This window comes from Prunus avium, chromosome 3, assembly GCF_965620075.1.
Source record: "Prunus avium chromosome 3, drPruAviu1.hap1.1, whole genome shotgun sequence".
NCBI lineage: Eukaryota > Viridiplantae > Streptophyta > Magnoliopsida > Rosales > Rosaceae > Prunus > Prunus avium.
This window is the reverse complement of record NC_142286.1, coordinates 36,413,222-36,433,531: the sequence shown is the minus strand read 5'-3', so window position 1 is coordinate 36,433,531 and position 20,310 is coordinate 36,413,222. Positions and strand designations below refer to the sequence as shown.

The 20,310-nt window shown below is 38.2% G+C and overlaps 4 protein-coding genes across 4 annotated transcripts; 3 read left to right on the top strand and 1 right to left on the bottom strand.

The window, feature by feature from the left end:
- The first annotated feature begins 645 nt into the window (after positions 1–645).
- On the top strand, positions 646–3,275 carry LOC148296068 (F-box protein At5g07610-like). The gene is made up of 2 exons (XM_088250689.1): positions 646–916; positions 2,146–3,275. The coding sequence occupies exons 1-2, from the start codon at positions 646–648 to the stop codon at positions 3,273–3,275; spliced, it is 1,401 nt and encodes a 466-aa protein (XP_088106815.1).
- A 7,487-nt stretch (positions 3,276–10,762) lies between these two features.
- On the top strand, positions 10,763–11,671 carry LOC110748315 (basic leucine zipper 43-like). The gene has a single exon (XM_021948308.2). It carries the CDS (start codon positions 10,868–10,870, stop codon positions 11,474–11,476), a length of 609 nt encoding a protein of 202 aa, XP_021804000.2. The 5' UTR covers positions 10,763–10,867; the 3' UTR covers positions 11,477–11,671.
- A 1,671-nt stretch (positions 11,672–13,342) lies between these two features.
- Positions 13,343–16,167, bottom strand: EMB2261 (Tetratricopeptide repeat (TPR)-like superfamily protein). Its single transcript, XM_021961755.2, has one exon. The coding sequence runs from the start codon at positions 16,164–16,166 to the stop codon at positions 13,596–13,598; it is 2,571 nt and encodes an 856-aa protein (XP_021817447.2). The 5' UTR covers position 16,167; the 3' UTR covers positions 13,343–13,595.
- Positions 16,168–17,026: 859 nt separating this feature from the next.
- On the top strand, positions 17,027–19,869 carry GAUT9 (galacturonosyltransferase 9). Its single transcript, XM_021961844.2, has 3 exons — positions 17,027–17,548; positions 17,851–19,089; positions 19,327–19,869. The coding sequence occupies exons 1-3, from the start codon at positions 17,375–17,377 to the stop codon at positions 19,600–19,602; spliced, it is 1,689 nt and encodes a 562-aa protein (XP_021817536.2). The 5' UTR covers positions 17,027–17,374; the 3' UTR covers positions 19,603–19,869.
- The last annotated feature ends 441 nt before the right edge of the window (positions 19,870–20,310 follow it).

Below are 20,310 nucleotides of genomic sequence, written 5' to 3'. Positions count from 1 at the left end.
GTACAATTCTTACAAAATAAATTAAAACAACTAATTTAATCCAAGGAAATCAACAAATAAATAAGTAAAAGAAGTACAAAATATATAAAAAAATATACGCTTATCAAAGGACAAGTAACACAAGCCTTTATGATATGCAAACTCTAATTATAGTGAATTCGCGTATTATATTGTGATCAAACATCAAAAGTTACTGGTACAAGGATCCTTGGTTATTGTTCAATTACGACACAAGGTCCTTGGCACTCACAATTTCTTAACTTTTTTTTGTTCAATTTTGGAATATATATATATATATATATATATATATATATATATATATATTTTGTTGAGGCTGCATATTGAATTTCCTCATTTTTCACAGGTCGTGTACTTATTGACATTAACGAGATCTTTCAAACTGCAAAACGCTGAATACCCAAAAAAAAGAGAGGTTAGTTTCCTGCTTCAGTCTGATTTACTTTCTTTTTTACTTGTATTAGGGTTCTTTCTTAATTAGTAGACTTCTTTCGTGTGCAAACACTAAGAACTAATGTCGTCTATTTTATTTATTATTTATTATAATGCTAGCTGTTTGGGGTGAACCAATCTAAATACAAACCCTATATATCGATCAGTTAGCTCTCAATATCCAAATCTGCCGCCATGGCCAGATGGTGGCAAGTTAGTGACAGAAGCACTATCTCTCTCGGAGAAATACGGGACGGTGACGATATTCCTCGCCGCAAAAGATCGAAAAGATCATCATCAAAGTTGAAGAATATCAATATTGATGATCTCCCAGACCTTGTGTTGGTTGATATTTTATGTCGCCTTCCTTGTAATAAATTTGCTTTTCGATGCAAGTGTGTGTCCAAGCGCTGGTACGCTACCATCTCTGATCCTCTCTTTATTCGCCACTTTTTGTGTCTCCAAAGTGATAAGTGTTGGAAAATTGGCTCACATTAAGGTTGCAAGTGAAGGAGGAAGCGACCGGTCGCTGGGTATTTGCGACCGGTCGTTTCAAGGCAGATTCGAAGTCTGGAGAAATCGCAGGAAGCGACCGGTCGCTAGGTATGTGCGACCGGTCACCAGAGTTACGACCGGTCGCCAGATATTTGCGACCGGTCGCCCTAGCACAGACTCAGTGTGTTTTGACTCTGCCCAAAAGCGACCGGTCGCTAGTTCCTGGCGACCGGTCGCCCAAATCGTGCTGTGACGTTTTCTTACGTGTTTTCAACTGTGTTTTCGAGGGCTATCGCTTTCCACATGATCTCAGAGGCTTAGTGGGTCACTTCTGAGTTAAATGAAGGTTGACTACCTGCTGGATAGTTGGGAGAGCACTCATGGCTAATTGGTTATCTTATTTTGGATTATCTTCTCTCAATTTTCTGGTTTATTGGAGGTGGCTGAGTTTGATTCTATTTACCTACTTGATCTGACATTTAGTCTAAGTGATGACTAAAGGGAAGAACGTGGAGGACAAGCTGATATCTTATCTCTTGTCCATTGGCTTGTGTAGGTAATGGGGTGAAGTAAGATAACACAAGAAGAGAAAACAAGTTAAATAAGAGTAAGTGGCTGCAGCAGAAGTTAGGTGTGGTTAATCTCAAGGTGGCCAAGTAGCTGGGGGCTATTGTGTTCAAGGGAGGTTAACTTACCAAGGGAGAACGTGAGGGAGAGCAATCAGTTCAAGTTAGGAGCTGAGTTGGGGTCTTGAGAGTCTAGACACCAAGGAGGGAAACACCAAGGGTTGTGAGAGTGTTCACAAGTGCATCAAAGTGTTGAGCAAGGGGTGTGAGAGAAAAGAGAGCTTGGGGAGAGAATAGAGTTCTAAAGGGGTTTTTTTGTGTAAAACCAAAGTTGTAACTTATTCTTTCATGAAGTGAATTTCTCAAGGGGATCACCAAGAGGATGTAGGCAATTGCTGAACCTCTATAAATTCTTGTGTCACTTTGTGCTTGGTTGTTGTCTCAAGCGTGTGTGTGTGATTCATCCATCATTGTGTGTGTCACAAAGTCCATCAACAACAAGATCATTAGGGGAGTGAGTGAAAGTGTTTTTTGTCCATTTTTCACAACAATAAGTATATGCCAATCGCACGTACCCTGATAAACTACAACATTGAGATGGCGTTGACGGCGCCGTCCGAGTTTACTGATCCAGTGGCGGAGAGGTCACTCCAGTCTTTGAGGGGTTTCCTCCCTACCTTGTCCTCCAAGTTAACTGATTTGGTTATTGAGAGACCACTCGAGGATAAACTACCCGTCTTTGGCCACGAAGATCTAAAAGCAGTTGTATTAGAGACGTATAATGACTTAGTTTTGTGTTGTGCAGGCAAGTATTATCAACGCGATTACTACATTTGCAATCCATACACCCAGAAATGGGTGGCTCTTCCTCCCTCGCCTCAATGCCACAAAAGAGTAGTGGCACTAGGGTTCATCTGTGATCCTCCCTACTATAGCTACTATGGGGAAGAAGCTGAGTTTCATAGAAAAGAAGCAACCCAGCAGCGTAATGCTGCCGAGTATATATATAGACATAGGGTTGTAAGAATTCCTCAATTTTCACATTGTCAGGACCATACCTTCAAATACTACGTGGAGATCTTCTCTTCCGAGACTGGTGAATGGAGAGCGATGTATATTTCGTTCCCCAAAAAATTTGCATTCCATAGAGTCAATCCCAGTACTGGCTTTGCGTACAAGGGAATGTTGTTTTGGTTGGGCCGTCATAGAGACAAAGGTGGTTGTGCCTTTCTTATTGGGTTCGATCCATTCGACACGAAGAAGAATAATCACGAAACAATTGATAAGAAATGTTTCATTGAATTTGTTGAGCAGCCGGCAATTGAGGGCCTAGGTGGTGATGTGTCGGAAATTGAGTGTCTAGGTGTGTGCGAAGGCTGTCTGCGGATGTTCAACTTCGAATTGAGGACAGGTTCTCTGTTAGTTTGGGATTTCAAATTACCAGAACCAGCTGATGATCAGATGGTCAATGGAGGTAGCAACTGTTTGATTTTGAAACACAGGGTTCCCATGGATCCAAGAAATAAATTATACATGGACCGGATACTGTATGGTTTGGACCCAAATAATACGGATATTTTGTATTTCTATCAAAGTAGACATATATTTGTCAAGTGCAACATCCGTACAAAAACGTGGTCAAAGATAGCCAAAAAAACTTGGAAACGAAGTGGTGCTCCCTTCTTACCATTGATTTTGCACCCTCTGTGGCCAACCCCAGTTCCTACACACTTCCCCGTCAGAGGAGTGCCACAACGAGTTTGAACTTGTTCAACAAGACATGGTCAATGTAATTGTAGTAATTGACGTATTGGTTTTACTTTTGGGATTTGTTTAATGAAAAACTTGCTATTTGATAAAATAAAATAAAGTAAAAACTAAGATTGGGGGATTTTCTTTGGCCAATGCATATTTGAAAAGTCCACATTATAGAAGACTTTTGGTTGAGGATTCCACAACATTTTCGCATTGATATGTTTTCCTGTTTGGGCCTTCTTATCCTCTAGGTCTCCTCCGATGTTCATACGCATTATTGGGCTCGTTTGGTGTCTAGAATTGGATTTGATTGAATTTATTTTATGGTTTGTTTACTAATCAGAAATTGCAATTGAAATCAAGAATTGAATTTCAATTATAGAGAATTCATGTGTCTACTTCACATCAAGGAAGAAAAGTAAGTGGGGTGAATTCCTGATTTTGGAGGAATTCAATTCTTGGGTGAGAGGTAGTATTCTAATTCCTGTAGAACTAACTCATTAGAAATCCATCTTTTTACCCATTATATCCTCACACAATTTTAAAATTTTAAAATTTGTCATCTACTTTAACCCAACAACGAGGACATTTTAGTAATTATCATCACTCCTACCTCAATTCCATATAGTTTATAGTAAACAACTTCAATAGGAATTCGAAATCTAACTCTCCTCAATCCATATGATTTAGTAAACAACTTCAATAAGAATCCAGAATCTAATTCTCCTCAATCCAACTCATCCTCAATTCAATTCATCCTCAATTCAATTCCACATAATCTGATTATAGTAAACATGCCATTAAGGTATGTTGAAGGAGAAAATGAAGGTAGATGTTGATTTCTCAATTTTGGGGAGTAGGAGGAAAAGTTAAAAGGTGTGGATATCATTTTGTTGGGGTTAGATATGATAAGTTTCCTTCATGAGTAATTCATTTTCTCCATTTATTTCTAATTCATAATCTAGTGTATTACGTAATCAATCTAATCCTAGCCACCAAACGAGCCCAGGACATAAACCATATCCAAAATTAAAGGTTCCCTAGACAAGACAAGCAAGCTATACCACACATTGCTACACTTGCCTAGAACAATTCAACCATATGCTTTGGTCTTTTAGGAACTTGGCATAAACTAATTAGCTCCTACCTAGGATATAGTAATCACATATTTCAGCCCCAAAAAATCCAAAAATAAATTTCATGTGCTTGTCCATCAATATGTATTTGTCTAATAGAAAATGGCATGCACTTTTTAACACCCAAATCACCCCAAGTCACTTGTGACATCATGAACTACTATTACTTTAACTCTAAATGAATTAAAGTAACAGCTTACTTCATTCATTCACCTTTATGATCAAGATCTCTATTCTTGTATTGTTTTGTTTATTGAGTTCAAGTATAATCTCAAAATTTCCTTTTGAATATATAGAGTTTCAAAGATTATAGCAGCAGTTAATCTGTCAATTTGGATTTGATTGCTTCTCCAAATGAGTTAATGGGTCCTCTAAACCATAGGGTAATAAATTAATTCACCCCACTTCCAAACCCATCTGTTTGAACTATGCATGAATTGGAGTTACATCATTATCAAAACACATAACAAAAAGAGAAGCTCAACAAAACAAACCAGTCATTTTCACTAATGGGGATAACCTTGTGTGGCTCTTGTAGTGTCCACAGAGACAAAAAGAGCACTCAATCCCTCTAGAAAAACTTTACAATTTATGTGGCCTTTGGGAGTGCCATTGGTTCAATATTCTTCAAATTGAAGGTCACCTTCTCATTCAGAGAGGATTTTTTTATTTTTTTTTTAAGGAGTGGGGACTTTGGAATTATTACTTCAATCATTTTGGCTTTGAAAATGATGTCATAAGAGGATAATATTGCAGCTAGCAATATTTTTGCCTGCCTCTTTGTTCTGATTTTATTATGGTTTTCACTTTCCATTATGATTTGCCTTCTTGGTCATTTTTAGTTACCATTTGTTGTTGCTGGCCCAACCAATTAGCCCACCAAACATGCATTATATATATGCTTTTGTTTCAGAACCTATACCAGCAACTCCCCTTTTTATTTTCAATTTGTGTGCTAAAAAATCTGGTTGATCATGAATTTATAGGCAAAACAAGGATGATGTATTGATTAGCCTACAACAAATTGCAACCCTATCCAATGGCTTAATTATGAATGCCTATGCAAGCAGTTTTGGCTTTTTCAAAGAATACAACCAAAAACCAATCTCTTCCTCTCTTTTCTGCTAGATATGGCCATCATATTGTGTGTTGGTATATGTAAATTGATAAGAAATATTGGTCAAGCAGCAATGGATTATGTACAATTTGGTGAGACAATGGCAAAAGATTATACACATAATGTTTGAGGAGGGTAAGAAAACAGGAAAGTTCCTTGAATTTGTGGCTAGAGGTTTAAAGGCTCTAAAAATTATCCAGATGGGCTTTAATTTATTAAGGAAAAGTTTTAGAACTTGAGAATCTTGTAGGCATAAAAGCCAAGTCTAGCTATAAGGACAAGCATTACCAGAAACGAAACTCATAAGCCAACTTTTCAGACCCCGAAAAAACAAAAAACTCAAAGGCCAACTTGTTTAATTTTAAAATACGAAATGCTTTAAATCACCTTTTACTTTTAGGAAAATACTTCCCTCCTTACCAGGTAAGTATGAGCTCTTACATTCTTGCCAATAGCAGTGTAACATATGTGCAGAAGTTTTTCTTTTTATGTTTTTTATGAATTAATTTTGCATATGTCAAACTGTGATATGCATGAAGGTGGAGTTACTTTCTTAACTTTCTAAAAAAACAAAAAACAAAAAACTTTCCCCTCATTTCCAATATCACCACCTTAGGTTCACCATCCAATTGAGTTAGGCAGGGCTTAAAAGCTATTAATTCAAAAACAAAACGCAATGTTTAAGCACCACTAATTGATGACAGAGATACCCAATAATTATATAAAATTTAATTCAAAATCAGACCAGCCACCAAAACCATTATAAAAATTATAACAAAATAGACCAGCATTTTGTTTATTTTTTTTTTATGGCTTAGCATAATTGGGCACCATCCAAAAGTTTGAAGAGTGCTTGGATAATCTAAGACATTTGTACTACGAAATCACCATATATAATTAGTAGCAGAATCAACCAACAGCAAAGAAAACAAACAATATTGAGGAGGTAATTAAGCACTCAAATTAAATTAATCCGAAAACAAATGTCATTTGCTTAAAATAAACCTGCAGCTTTATTATTACAAGTACGTAAGCACATGTAGCTATTAGGCGTGTGAGTCAGTCTTACTCAAAAATGCACCACCAAGAATTAAGTAAATGCATACATGCATTGCACCATAGATGCCAAATCTTGTTAAAGTATTAGTTAAACAAAGATTATTTGATGGACTAACTAGTCTAGAGAGAGAGAGAGAGAGAGAGAGATTAGTTTAATTGCTTAAACAAAAGTGGAATTGGAAAGAAGAAATAATTAAGCGCGTTTAATATAAGCTCATGATGGGTTTATCCTCTATTAACCAATCTCTTGAGATCAGATGATCTCATTAGAAAAAAGGAGGAGGATAGGTGGTACAGAATATGCGTGCTCTTGGGTTAAGAATCTGACAAGCGTACAAATTCGAAAGATTATTAAACTCATGCAAAGGGAAGAATGTTTGACTCCTCCCTTCTTAACAATTCATTTCATAGGCATTAACATATTATAGGATTTTTTTTATTTATATAAGTGATATTCTATTTCAATCTAATCTAAACTACGGGGAGGGGGATTCGCACTTGGGTGCAGAGTGGGGAGCACGTCCGCTCTAACCAATTTGGCTAAGTTCATGTATGCATTAACATATTATAGTTAACAACAATTGGGATGAATATGCATTATTAGGAATTGAATTTCAAGAAAGAAAAAAATGTATGAAAAGGAAGATGTTATTGTGAGAGATTCAATTGTTTTCATTGGTCTATAAAAAAGTACAAAACTTGATTTTTTTTATTTTATTTTAAAAATGACATGTATCAAAAGAAGAACATGATTTTGAATGGGAAAACTGTGAATGAGTATATCTCTAAAATATTAGACTCGCGTAGGTTTCAAACACATGAGTTCCTGCAAACCAAGACTTCGATACTATGTCGACAACCACTAGACTCCAATAGTATTTAGGAAATAAACCACCACCATGCATCAAAGCAAGCAATTATAGTACAATTATAATGCAGACATATGAGAAAGGGGTTGAAAAAGCAAACAAATTTAGCCACCGCATTTGATGAATTGGCCTGGTTGGATGAAACCCTCCACACCCTATACCCTAGCTAGCCACTTCATCATGCAATCACCATTTAACAAAAACAAAACTTGCAATGACAAAGGTTGCCTCAGTGGGGTGCACATATGGTTTATATGGGTATCAAAGGACAATGCTCAAAAACTTGTAACCCCCCTTGATTGGTTGAGCAACCTGAAAAAGCCACCAAATTTAGAGGGACCTAGACACAAAAATCCCATATGGAGAGTCACATAGATCGATGGACTGTAATTTTAGGCACACAAATCTCAGAGAGAGAGAGAGAGAGAGAGAGAGAGAGAGAGAGAGAGAGAGAGAGAGAGAGAGAGAGAGAGAGAGAGAGAGAGAGAGAGAGGCCTTTTGTTTTGTTTTGTTTTTGAGTTTGACAAGCCAAGCAATAGGGATAGGGGGTGGTGCACTAAGCACCCACGCGCGCTTGTTAGCTAGGGCCCACGTATGACATCTATCGTGCGCTCTCGTTTTTCTCGTCTGCCCTACTTTAGTCTTTATCTTTGTTCATGTCCTTGTATCATTGTTTCTTGTAAATATATTTTGATTTTGATTTTGATTTTGATTTTACCTTTTTTTTTTCTTTTCATTTGAGTGTTTCTTTTCTGCTTGGTACGAAAAGGAAAAGGGCAGCAGTTAAATCAAGTACCCGTCCATGCACAACCCTGACCGCCATTGTAGGGCAAGTGTCCCAAGTTGGGACATTAGATTCTCAAAATGCCCTTGTGGCCTTCTTGGATTGTGTTGAATCTTCAACAAAGTACAAGGGTAATATGGAAACAATGGCGAGATACGGGGAACGATTTTGAGAAGTAGATAAGATATGTAAGTTGAGTGAGGGGAAAAAAGGGATTCTATCATCACTTTCATTCATGTTTTGCTTTGAAGGGCAAAGTGGCAATCAAAATTGAGGTCGATCGGAAAGTTTCTTTAAGGATGTATTCCCTTAATTTAGTTGTATACATAGAGTACACACATTACCTAGTATGCTTAGAGTACTTAAAGCAAAAGAGTTTTGTTAGGCGTACATTCATTCACATGCGCTTTCGCTGGAAAGTTTCGTTTAGGGTGTATTCCCATAATTTGATTGTATATGCATATTATACACATTGCTTAATATGTTTATAATACTTAAAGTAAAAGAGTTTTGTTAGGGATATTAGCTCACACGCTCACGCACATGTGAAGAACTATAAGCCGTTGTAGACCCTATTATGAAACTCACACGCACGCATCCATAAACAGTTGTCCTTTGCTCTTTTCTAAAGCAGAATTCAAACATGCATCTACCTTCACTATACCAAAATTGGTGAAACGCATGGATGTAAGCTAGATGTTCGCATTACACATTGCCTGGCATGCTTATAGTTAAAATTTGCTGCTTTTTCCTGGCATCCTTGACTGAGAAATTTTCAAGGTTAGAAATAAGGGTAGAAAACTCAATCATAGAGGTGTGATGGGAAATGATGGGAAATTAAGTTGACCCCTTAGACAGGTTCACTTAAATTAAATTTTGATGTAGTATTTATTATTCTCATCAGCAAATTACAAGCCAACCCATTATAACAGGAACACACATTGACCAACCAAATGCAGTTTATGTATACAATGTACACTACAAAGTACAACTATTGCTGTGGGGTTTTTCAACTACTGATCCACCTTTATACTCCAAAAATCCTCAAAGAAATGAAATGGAGAAAAAGTTGGAACAGAGGAAGGACAATTGCAAGACAGGAAAAGATAGAGCAGTCTAAACCTGTCTCATGACATTGTTGACCAATCAGTCCACTCAACTTGACCCAACCCAACCCAACCCTCAGGTGTAGGGAGAGAGAGAGAGAGAGAGAGAATAGCATTTGGCTGGTCAGTATGATTTTGGTTCTGCATCCATTAAAAGCTTTTCAGTTAGTGGAAGACTGCAATTTAAAGTACATCCATACAAGTCCCTTATATCCATTCCCACCACTATACAACAAGAGTTTTCCACTCAGTAACTTCTACTTATTTGAATGGTTAGTTCAAAAGCTAATCTTTTCTCATTGTTCTCTGATACAGATGACATAATTTGACCCTAAGTGCACCATTAACTATGCTTAAATATTTAACCAGGCAACCCTAACTTGGCTCAGGACAATTTGTCCTCAACTGGCCAATATAGTAATTAACACAGATTGTTAATAATTGAGTTGCATATTGCACTTGCTTCTTGGAGAATATATTCTTACACCTTTGTGGCTCAGCTTGCAAAAGTGGACAAGAAGATTGTTGTCTATCTCACTTTATATGTCCTCTACGTATTATTATTCGTATATTTTTTTTTGTATTTTACCAGAGTAGGTAGGAGATCCATAATTGTACATCTCTTTTTGACACAGAGACAAACATGAAACCAACTGTTCTGAAATTTGACATTCTCTACCATGAAACAGACAAACAGGATTAGTACCTGAAAATGCCTCAGAGGGCAGATGTTGTTAACAATCAATCAAACCAATTAATCTCGAGTACAGTTTTGATTAATTAATATTTTAAAGGGTTTAAGTGTCTGATGAGTCACTAAACTCCTTATTTAATATCGCCAGCACGTATAAAAGAGTTTGCCTTTCCAAATCCTCTTTAATTTGTTTCCATTCCTTACGTCACAAGGGCTCTATTGGATCTATTGGATAGCAAGTATCCATCCGCAGAGACTTGACAATGGCACACCAAATTTAAGATTGACTTATTGAACCATTTTCTCTGCACTGTATTATTTTTGCCAAAACATTCCTCCATTAAAATAATTGTACTCCCCATATAATATGATCTCTCTCTCTCTCTCTCTCTCTCTCTCTCTCTCTCTCTCTCTCTCTCTCTCTCTCTCTGATGTAAGCAGAGATTTGATTTGAAAAATGATTATCCACAAACACTACTTGTAATCCCCCATGTTACAAGTGTATATATGTACATAAGAACACCATAGCATGCATACATGCATGAAGCCATTCATTCATGCTCGTATTGGGCATTAAGGAACACATAAATGAACCTTTTGCATGCATTCATGTACACATAGATGAATGTGATGCATGCTGCATAAAATAGAGATATGATGTGCATGATGTTCCAATCAGCTGAGCCTTTAAGGGCACTTTGCCACACTTCTCATCCTATAAAAGACCTCCTCTCCTCGAGCCTCTCTCCCCCCTTCTAACACAACCAAATTCAGTACTCTCCACTCACCTTCACCACTAAGACCTTGAATTTATCCACTCAAAGCTTCAAGAAGCCATGCAGCCTGGTGAGGTCACAGGGCTCCATTATCTAGTTCCTTCAAGTTCATCATATCCCTACCCTCCTCATTTTAGCATGAGCACTCAAAGCAACACCACCCCATTTCAATTCAACCGGTTTTCTAGCCCATTATACAACTTACAATTCCCTAACTCCCATCTTCAAGAAATTAATAATCCACAGCAACCATCTTCCTTCAGCAGTAACTCAACTTCTGATGAAGCTGATGAGCATCAGCTAAGTCTCATCAATGAAAGGAAACAGAGAAGAATGATATCTAACAGAGAATCTGCCCGCAGATCACGTATGCGCAAGCAGAAGCACCTGGATGAACTCTGGTCACAAGTGGTTTGGCTCAGAAATGAGAATCACCAACTTGTGGATAAGCTGAACCATGTTTCAGAGTCCCATGACAAGGTTCTGCAAGAGAATGCTCAGCTCAAAGAGCAAGCTTCTGAGCTTCGCCAAATGCTCACTGATCTGCAACTGCATAGTCCTTACCATCCATCACTTAGAGACCTGGAGGATGTTCCTTGCAACACAGCTTATCTGAGATCCGAGTCCTCGAACCAGTCCATCACAAGTTCAATGGATTTACTAGGCTAATATTGATGGAGGAGAAATTTTATCATTTTCCCAATTTTCCCATTTTCCATGTATGGTGATCTTCTGTTTGTATAGAAGTCAACCAGTGCTTGCTTCACTTTTAATATGTATCAGGATCCAAGCAAATTGGCAATAACATGTTTTGAGCATTTTCATTAACCATTGCTCAATAAAATTGGAAATCTCTTAGCTATAGATTCTTCTTATCTGTATGTTAAATGAGTTTCCTAATCATGTAAACTCATGCTAATTAACTAGCTGCATGAAGTTAAAGACTGTTTGTTTTTACATGGAAACTTTCCAAGAAAATCTTGATCATCAAACAATTCCCAAGAAAACCCTGACAAACCAGATATTTATCAGGCCTTTTATAAATATATATTTGAAGAAAATAAGATTATTGCAGAAAGTAGAAAGTAGCAATTATGTCAGGTGTACTAGAGCAAAGGGAGGAGAAAAAAAAAAGAGTGGCAATGCAATGGGTGGAGCAATGAGTGGCAATGGTGGGGGAGAGTTGGACATGACACAGAAATAAAGGTGGTGAAATGGGAGTTGGTTCGTCATATTAAAATTACTATAAAAAGAAAGACATTTAGAAAAAGCTATCCACTAGCGTATCAATCCAGGAACTGTTTGTAATTTTCTCTCTTGTTTTTGGCTATTGCTCAGAGCCTCCATCTCTCTCTTTCCCTGTGATGAGTTATTTGCCTAGGAAGATCTGCAAACGTACGAGTCTTGATATTTTATTTATATACGTTTCAAGTGATCATTGTTTGTTTCTTATCTTTTCAAGTTGGTTTTGATGGCAAATGTTTTTGGTGTTAGACATTTTATGCGCATTATAGACTTCTGATGATACTGAACATATAATCGCCACGCAATTGATCCCGACTCCAACTGAAGCTCAAATCCACAGTATTTCAAACTTGATCTCATCAGAGTGAATCATCAAGATTTTTGTTTAGCAATATAATTCTGAATTGAACTGTATTATATTACACACACAAACAGTCTATCCACTTTCCTTTTTTCTTGAATTTATTTGAAATAGAAACCAAGAGAGGTGCACAAATAGGAGTCAAAGATAAAGGACAAAAGCAGAAAAGAGAAAATCAAGGCTCAGTTCCAGTAAAAAGTTTCCGGAAAGCAGAATATGGGGAAAGCTCTAGCAAAAGGTTCCATCTCAAAGTCCTAGGATGCTCTTTCTCAAATATATTTTACTTCTAAATACAATGAATGTAAAGAGAACAAAAATCTCCATAGCCGTTTTGCATAAAATAAAAGGGTTGCAGTACTTTTATATTCTTCTTGATTTGAAGAATCAATCCCACCTTTTGTTTTAAGTCCTCAATTGTGAAGTCCTGTGCAGCAGACACTGCATTCAAATTAACCACCAAAAGACCACGAAAGAGTATTTTAAATGAGAGAGGGCCTCTCCAAGTATATAGCCCTTTTTATCTTACCAATCTTATATTCCAACTTGTCCATTGTAAAACTTCTGGAAGAAAAAAACTCAAATTTTAGTAGTTACAGAAACATCTTATTCTCAGCTTGAATTGGCCCCTAAGTGTGCAGCATCAGCAGCCAACAGAACAGCTGCAGATTAACTTGTTAGGACAGATAGGTGTGACGGCGGTGCTGCAACTATTCAACAGATAGAATTGTTGGTTTTATTAATAAATAATCAGCAGCTGCCATCTTAATCTCAATGCATCTCATTCTTCTTTCAGTCCACCTCAATCTGGATATTTTAATGATCTATAGGTTGTTCAAGTCACCATTCTTCATCTTTAGCCGTTCACCCTAATCCAGAGATTTTAATGAACTATATTATTCATCATTTGTAGCCAATATGAGTGTGAGATGTAGGACAAAACTGCATACAGTTTTATTAAAATCAATCATGAAATAGTTTATACATCAATAGTAATACAGATCGGAAAATTTGAACTGTACAGTCTACAGACAAATCTTAAAAGATTCTCAATGAGCAACCAAGAGCTTCCAAAGCAGGGGCTATGAACTGAATGTTGGAAACCGTAAATTTGATTTCTCAAATAATTTAGATCTCCCTCTAAAAGATTATTCTATCATTTACAGCTTGAAATATACCACACCATCACCAGTAATCATTGCAAGAGCATGTCCCACCCTTGAAATGATGAAACCGATTTGAATCCCTTACCACTATTTCTCTCCCAGTGGCTTTTGAAATATACTTAATCGCAGTGTGGCAGTCTCCACAGACACGGAGATTCTTAAATACTCTAATGGGTTTCGATTTCGATGTGCTAATAAGACCAAACGCCACTGCTATTTTCTCACTGTGTTGAAACAAATAATACTCTTTTTGCTCCTCTTCCACATCATGAAGTACAAAATCTGTATCGGGGACAAAGCCTATTTTCTTTATCTTTGAACCCAGTTTGTCCAGTTCATCATAAATCTCCCGTGATTTAGGGTGTGAAGTATCTCCAACATGAAACTTGTGGATCTTATTTTTCACCTCTATCCAGCTAGAACCTGCTTCTTTTATCAAAAACTTCTCTTTCATATCTTTTCTTACTTTGGCTACTTCTTCCCAAAGACCACTGGAAGCATACAAATTTGACAGTAAACTATATGCTGCCGAATCATGTGGGTTCTGCTCAATAATTATCTTTGCAGCATGTTTCCCGAGCTCTATGTGACCATGTACTCGGCAGGCTCCAAGAAATGTTCGCCAGATTAGTTCATCAGCTGTAAAAGGCATTGAGTTAATAAACTCAATGGCTTCTACAAGGGATCCTGAGCGGCCTAATAAATCTACCATGCATGCATAATGTTCCATTCTTGGGACGATACCATGTTTCTTCTGCATTGCATTGAAGTGTTTCCATCCCTCAGCAACCAAACCAGCATGGCTACAAGCTGACAAAACAGCAATATACGTGATCTCATTCGGTTTTAATCCAGCCTCAAGCATTTTGTTGAACATTTCCACAGCTGCAGCTGCATATCCATGTTTTGCAAAACCTGTGATCATTGAAGTCCATGATATAACATTCCAATCTTCCATCTCATTGAACACTGCAAAAGCAGCATCTATGTTTCCACACCTGGAATACATGGAAACCAAAGCATTACAAATGCCTTGGTTTGACTCAAATCCTGATTTTATAATCCGGGCATGGATTTGCTCACCCTTACCAACTGCACAAATGCTTGCAGCTCCACTCAAGAGACTAGAAAATGTGAAAGCACTAGCCCCAAATCCTGTATCCTGAATTTCATGAAAAAGTCCAAAGGCTTCTTCTGTGTCTGAATGCTTGGCATATGCATCAACGATTGTGTTATAAGATATCAAATTTTTCTCATACAAAATATCAAAAGCTTTCCGGGCATCTTCCACCTGGCCAGACCTTGAGTACATGCTAATAAGTGAATTTCCCACACAATTAACTGATGCAAGGCCTAGTTTCACTGCCAGGGAGTGAACCTGATCACCCTTACGCAGATCAGAAAGATTTGCACAAGCCTTCAAAATGCTAGAAAACGTGAAATGGTTTGGTGGAACATGACCCGTCATCATTCCAACAAAGAGTTGGATTGCCTCCTCATCACCCTCTCCACTCTGCACATATCCATTGATGATTGAAGTCCATGACTTAACATTATGGTTTGGCATCCGATCAAATACCTTCCTTGCATCATCCATCGATCCATCAGCCGCACACTTGGCATACATGTCCACCAAACAACACCCAACACAATGACCCAAAGCCAACCCAGACCGTATAACCCATGAATGCAATTGCTGCCCTAAGGACAATGAGTCCAACTTTGTACAAGCTGATATAACGCCACTTAGTGTAAACTGGTCAGGCATGAGCCCACTCCATAACATATCCACATACAAATCAATAGCCTTTCCTGGGCAACTCATTTGTGTAAGCCTAGTAATCATCAAAGTCCAAGTCACAGCATCCGTCTCAGGCATTGTCTCAAACACCTTATATGCGTCATCCAACTCTCCACTACCCTTTGCAAACATATCGATCAATGAGCACCCAACACACACATCAGACCCAAGATACCCACTTTTGATTACTGACCCAAAAATTATATTCCCAATCCGAATATTCTGGGCATTCGAACATGCCCGAATCACCGATGCAAAGCAATACTCATTCGGGTAAAACCCGTTTTCAAGCATATCAAGAAATGTCAAAATAGCTTCCAATCCCATATCATTGTTCGCAAAACAAGACACCATGGCACTCCAAGAAACCAAATTTCTCTTATTTCCCATATTTTCGAAAATTGAATTTGCCTTTTTCCAGTCCCTAGATTTTGAGTACAAGCTAATCAATGAGTTCAGAACGACCGGGTCGAGTTCGAGCTGTGAGTGAACCAGCCGGGCGTGGACGAGTCTGCCCAGGTCGAAATTCCGGGACCTGATGCAGGACTTGAGGAGGAGGGAGTAGATGGGGAGATCTGGGTGAGTCCCGCGCTGGGCCATGAGATCTAGGGTGGTGATTGCTTTGCGGAGATGACCCACATTGATGTGGCTGATCAGCCGGTTATTGAGGGAATCAAAATTGGGGCTTTCCTGAGGTCTGAGAGAAGGTGGCAATGGGAGTTTGGCGGGAGCGGGAAGAGAGAGGCTTGAGCAATGCATGTTATCTTTAACGGCTAGCCAGATTTCCATTTCAAACTTCGGTTACTTATACTTCTAATTTTCAGTGAATATTGGAGAAAATAAATTAACCATTATTTAGTAGCGAGGTTGACGATCCATTGGATCAGGCCCCTTACAAACTTCAACGGCTCATTGGGTTTTTGGTAAAAATGATCTTGATACCTATTTGCATGGGCCTGGCACATTGTTACCAAAAAAGATAATGGGCTTTGTCTCAGCAGCCTTATGGACCTTATTCTTATTAGGGTGGTAACTTGAGCGAAGGTCATTCCAGAATCATTGGTTGTGTGGAGTCATTCTATAGTGAGGGCTTAATATAGGCCCTTAGGTGAGGTCTAATCTCTTAATCGTTGAATCAAACTAACCAATTTGATCCAACGACTAATCAATTTGATCCAACGACTAAGAGATAAGACCTTACCTAAGGACCATATATAACTTAATACACAAGCATGTCGAAGATGGCCCCCCTATGAGCAGCTACAATTCCACAAAACATATGTTTCCCCTCAATTTAGATCTTAAACTTTTGATTGAATTTTTTTTTTAATCTTAAACTAGACTTCAATTACTGTCGAGTTGAAAATATATGTATCTAAGCTCAACCCGACGGATTGAGGTTGGATTAACTCGATCAATTGGGCTCAGCTCAACCCACTAGCCCAACCCAACTATCAACTCCATTATTTCACTATGCATTTTTTTTTATATAACTCATGAACAAATTAAATTACTTTGTCTACAAGTTACTTTGTGTTCATGAACAAATGGAATTATTGGGTCTAAATTATTTTGTGTAAGAGAAAAAAGAGGACAAATTACTTTTGGTGGAGGAAACTACGAAGCTCTCTCATCTTCTATGGACCATGAAGGAGGCGTGGTCCCACTTCCTTCCTAGTTCCGCTAACTACACACAGTCACACTCCAACATCTTATTACAATTATATTTTTATTAAAGAAATTTAACAAACACCGACACGGATTATAGATCTCTTCGAACTTGGAAGTTTGATTTCTTCCACTCTCACATGGTCGTCACATCACACCCAGCTTAGAGATCTCACACGCAAACACACAGTCAGACACTTCCGATCAGCTTCAGATTTCTCATCACTCACTTTCCAATCAGCTGAGAGCAGAAACTCTGCTACTAGTTTTGAGGTCAAGCGCGTTCTGATCCAAGCTTGGTCCTTGGATACGTCGACGGCTTTGCTCCAATGGCGGTGGCCGTGCGAGGTAGCCGAGGCGGAGGAGGGTCAGGGTTTGGTGGGTTCAGCCTCCGGAGCTTCTTCTCGTATCGGATCTTTGTGTCGGCTATGTTCTCTCTGCTCTTCATTGCCACGCTCTCTGTTCTCTTCACCACCAACCCTTCAACTCCACATCACGACTCTGTATGTCCTCTTCCCTATCCATTTTCTCTTCTTTGTTTTTGTACTTAAGCGAGATTCAGATTGAAATGCTAAAGCTTTAGCAAAACCCAGATGTCAATTTCACCGATTAAGCACAACCCAAATTCTGATTTTACCTTTGAACAAATCTCAGATTGAAGCAATACCCAAATTTCATTATTTTCTAGCGTTTGAAAAGAAATTCCCATTTAGAAATTTTAGAACAAAGCAAAACCCGCATATCAATTTTTACTGTTATTGTTAGACATAATTCAAGTTTTAATCTTGGTGTTTAATTAATGCAGGCGCTTCCAACCACTGGAAACGCGTACATGCGTAGGACGTTTTTAGCTTTAAATTCTGACCCTCTGAAAACAAGATTAGATTTGATATATAAGCAAGCGAATGATCATGTTACTCTGGTGAATGCCTATGCTGCGTACGCCAGGAAGCTTAAGCTTGAGATATCTAGACAAATGAGAATGTTTGATGATTTGGCGTCGAATTTCTCCAATCTTCAAATGAAACCGAGTTACCGGTCTGCGTTGTTTGAATCAGACGGTCCTTTGGATGAGGATGTTTTGAGGCATTTTGAGAAGGAGATAAAGGATAAGGTCAAAGTTGCTCGGTTAATGATTGCGGAGTCAAAGGAGAATTATGATAATCAGCTCAAGATTCAGAAGTTGAAGGATACCATTTTTGCTGTTAATGAGTTACTTATAAAAGCAAAGAAGAATGGGGCATTTGCAAGCTCGATTGCTGCAAAATCAATACCGAAAAGCTTGCATTGTTTGGCCATGAGGCTTGTTGAGGAAAGAATTTCACATCCAGAGAAGTACAAGGAAGAAGAACCAAGCCCCGAATTTGAGGACCCTAGTTTGTACCATTATGCGATCTTTTCAGATAATGTGATTGCTGTCTCGGTGGTGATACGATCTGTGGTGAATAATTCCGATGAACCGTGGAAACATGTTTTCCATGTTGTCACAGATAGGATGAATCTTGCACCGATGAAGGTTTGGTTTAAGATGAGGCCTGTGGAACGGGGTGCATATGTGGAGGTGAATGCAGTAGAAGATTTTACTTTCTTGAATTCTTCGTATGTGCCAGTATTGAGGCAACTTGAGTCAGCAAAGTTGCAGAAGTTCTACTTTGAGAATCGGGCAGAGAATGCTACCACGGATACACATAACATGAAATATAGGAACCCCAAGTACTTGTCAATGTTGAATCACCTTCGGTTTTATTTGCCCGAGATGTATCCAAAACTGCACAAAATTCTCTTTTTGGATGATGATGTTGTGGTTCAAAAAGACTTGACAGGATTATGGAAGATTGATTTGGATGGGAAGGTGAATGGAGCTGTTGAGACCTGCTTTGGGTCCTTCCATCGATACGCCCAATATTTGAATTTTTCACACCCTCTTCTTAGAGAGAGGTTCAATCCCAGGGCTTGTGCTTGGGCATATGGGATGAATATTTTTGATCTTGATGCTTGGAGGCAGGAGAAATGCACAAAGCAGTACCATTACTGGCAGAACTTGGTAAGTGCTTTTTTTCCTTGTGCACAAATTCCTTGTGTTTCGAAAGATTAAGTGCCATTTGGGTTAGCATTTCAAAGTACATAATCTTTCTTTAAATATCAAAATATGTGATTTTCGCTTCAAAATTGCTACCCAAATGGCGCCATATATATAGTTGAAGTACAATTTTGCTATTACTAGTTTGACTGTGGGATACATCATACATGAGTGAATATTTCTTGTCGATGAATTTTGCAGAATGAGGACCGGACTCTGTGGAAGTTAGGGACTCTTCCACCGGGGCTGATTACGTTCTACTCAACGACAAAGTCGTTGGACAAATCTTGGCATGTCCTAGGGCTGGGGTACAATCCTAGTATTAGCATGGATGAGATTAGAAATGCTGCAGTCATTCACTATAATGGAAACATGAAACCTTGGCTGGACATTGCTATGAACCAATACAAGAAACTCTGGACGTATTATCTGGACAACGATATGGAATTTGTTCAGATGTGCAATTTTGGCTTATAGATAACCAAACCATCATCACTGCTCCAAGTTCGTTCGTCGGTCAGCTGCAGCTACTGTCTGTCACTATCTACTAATTCTCACAAGTTATGAATTCCTTCTTTAGTTGCAACCTCAGAGCGAAGCTCAGTGAGAAGTCATGTCCTTTTGTTTTCTCTTTTGGAAAAGCTGTCTGTTATGCTCGTGTTAATGTTGTATCTGTTATTCATGTCGACCATGGATTGTAAACAGCCAGATTGGGAATGTATACGTAGCAATGATTCTTTGGCACTTTGCAGTACATGTAATTTGACAGATTCAGACCTGCTTATTACTTTAGCCATAAGTTCATAAGTCATAACCAACCAAGCACTCTCTACCCAACCAAACACTCTCATCGATCATGTAAAGTTTTATTTGGTTGAAGATCTCAATTTCTCTCTACCCAACCAAACACTCCCATCAATAATATGTAAAACAACATAATCAGCCATGAAAAGCTACAATGTTGAGAGTTTAGAATGCAATAGAAAGTTAGAATGTTATGCCCTTTATTATTAGTTTTGGTGACAATGACATCCTGTTGACATGACAAATGTGCATGCTTAATGCATATACTTTACAGTCGGATTATTAATTAGTTAGCAAAGGCATCGACTCAAACAATGCCCAGGTTAGATGCACTTGCTTTCCAAGAACCATTTCAAATTCTTTATTTTAGAAATCTCATAA

Excerpts from the sequence above, each read along its gene's own strand:
- LOC148296068 (XM_088250689.1), top strand. The coding sequence starts at position 646 with ATGGCCAGATGGTGGCAAGTTAGTGACAGAAGCACTATCTCTCTCGGA. Across the intron at positions 917-2,145 it reads CCACTTTTTGTGTCTCCAAA|TGGCGGAGAGGTCACTCCAG; the intron begins GTGATAAGTGTT and ends TTACTGATCCAG.
- EMB2261 (XM_021961755.2), bottom strand. The coding sequence starts at position 16,166 with ATGGAAATCTGGCTAGCCGTTAAAGATAACATGCATTGCTCAAGCCTC.
- GAUT9 (XM_021961844.2), top strand. The coding sequence starts at position 17,375 with ATGGCGGTGGCCGTGCGAGGTAGCCGAGGCGGAGGAGGGTCAGGGTTT. Across the intron at positions 17,549-17,850 it reads CAACTCCACATCACGACTCT|GCGCTTCCAACCACTGGAAA; the intron begins GTATGTCCTCTT and ends TAATTAATGCAG. Across the intron at positions 19,090-19,326 it reads ACCATTACTGGCAGAACTTG|AATGAGGACCGGACTCTGTG; the intron begins GTAAGTGCTTTT and ends TGAATTTTGCAG.
- LOC110748315 (XM_021948308.2), top strand. The coding sequence starts at position 10,868 with ATGCAGCCTGGTGAGGTCACAGGGCTCCATTATCTAGTTCCTTCAAGT.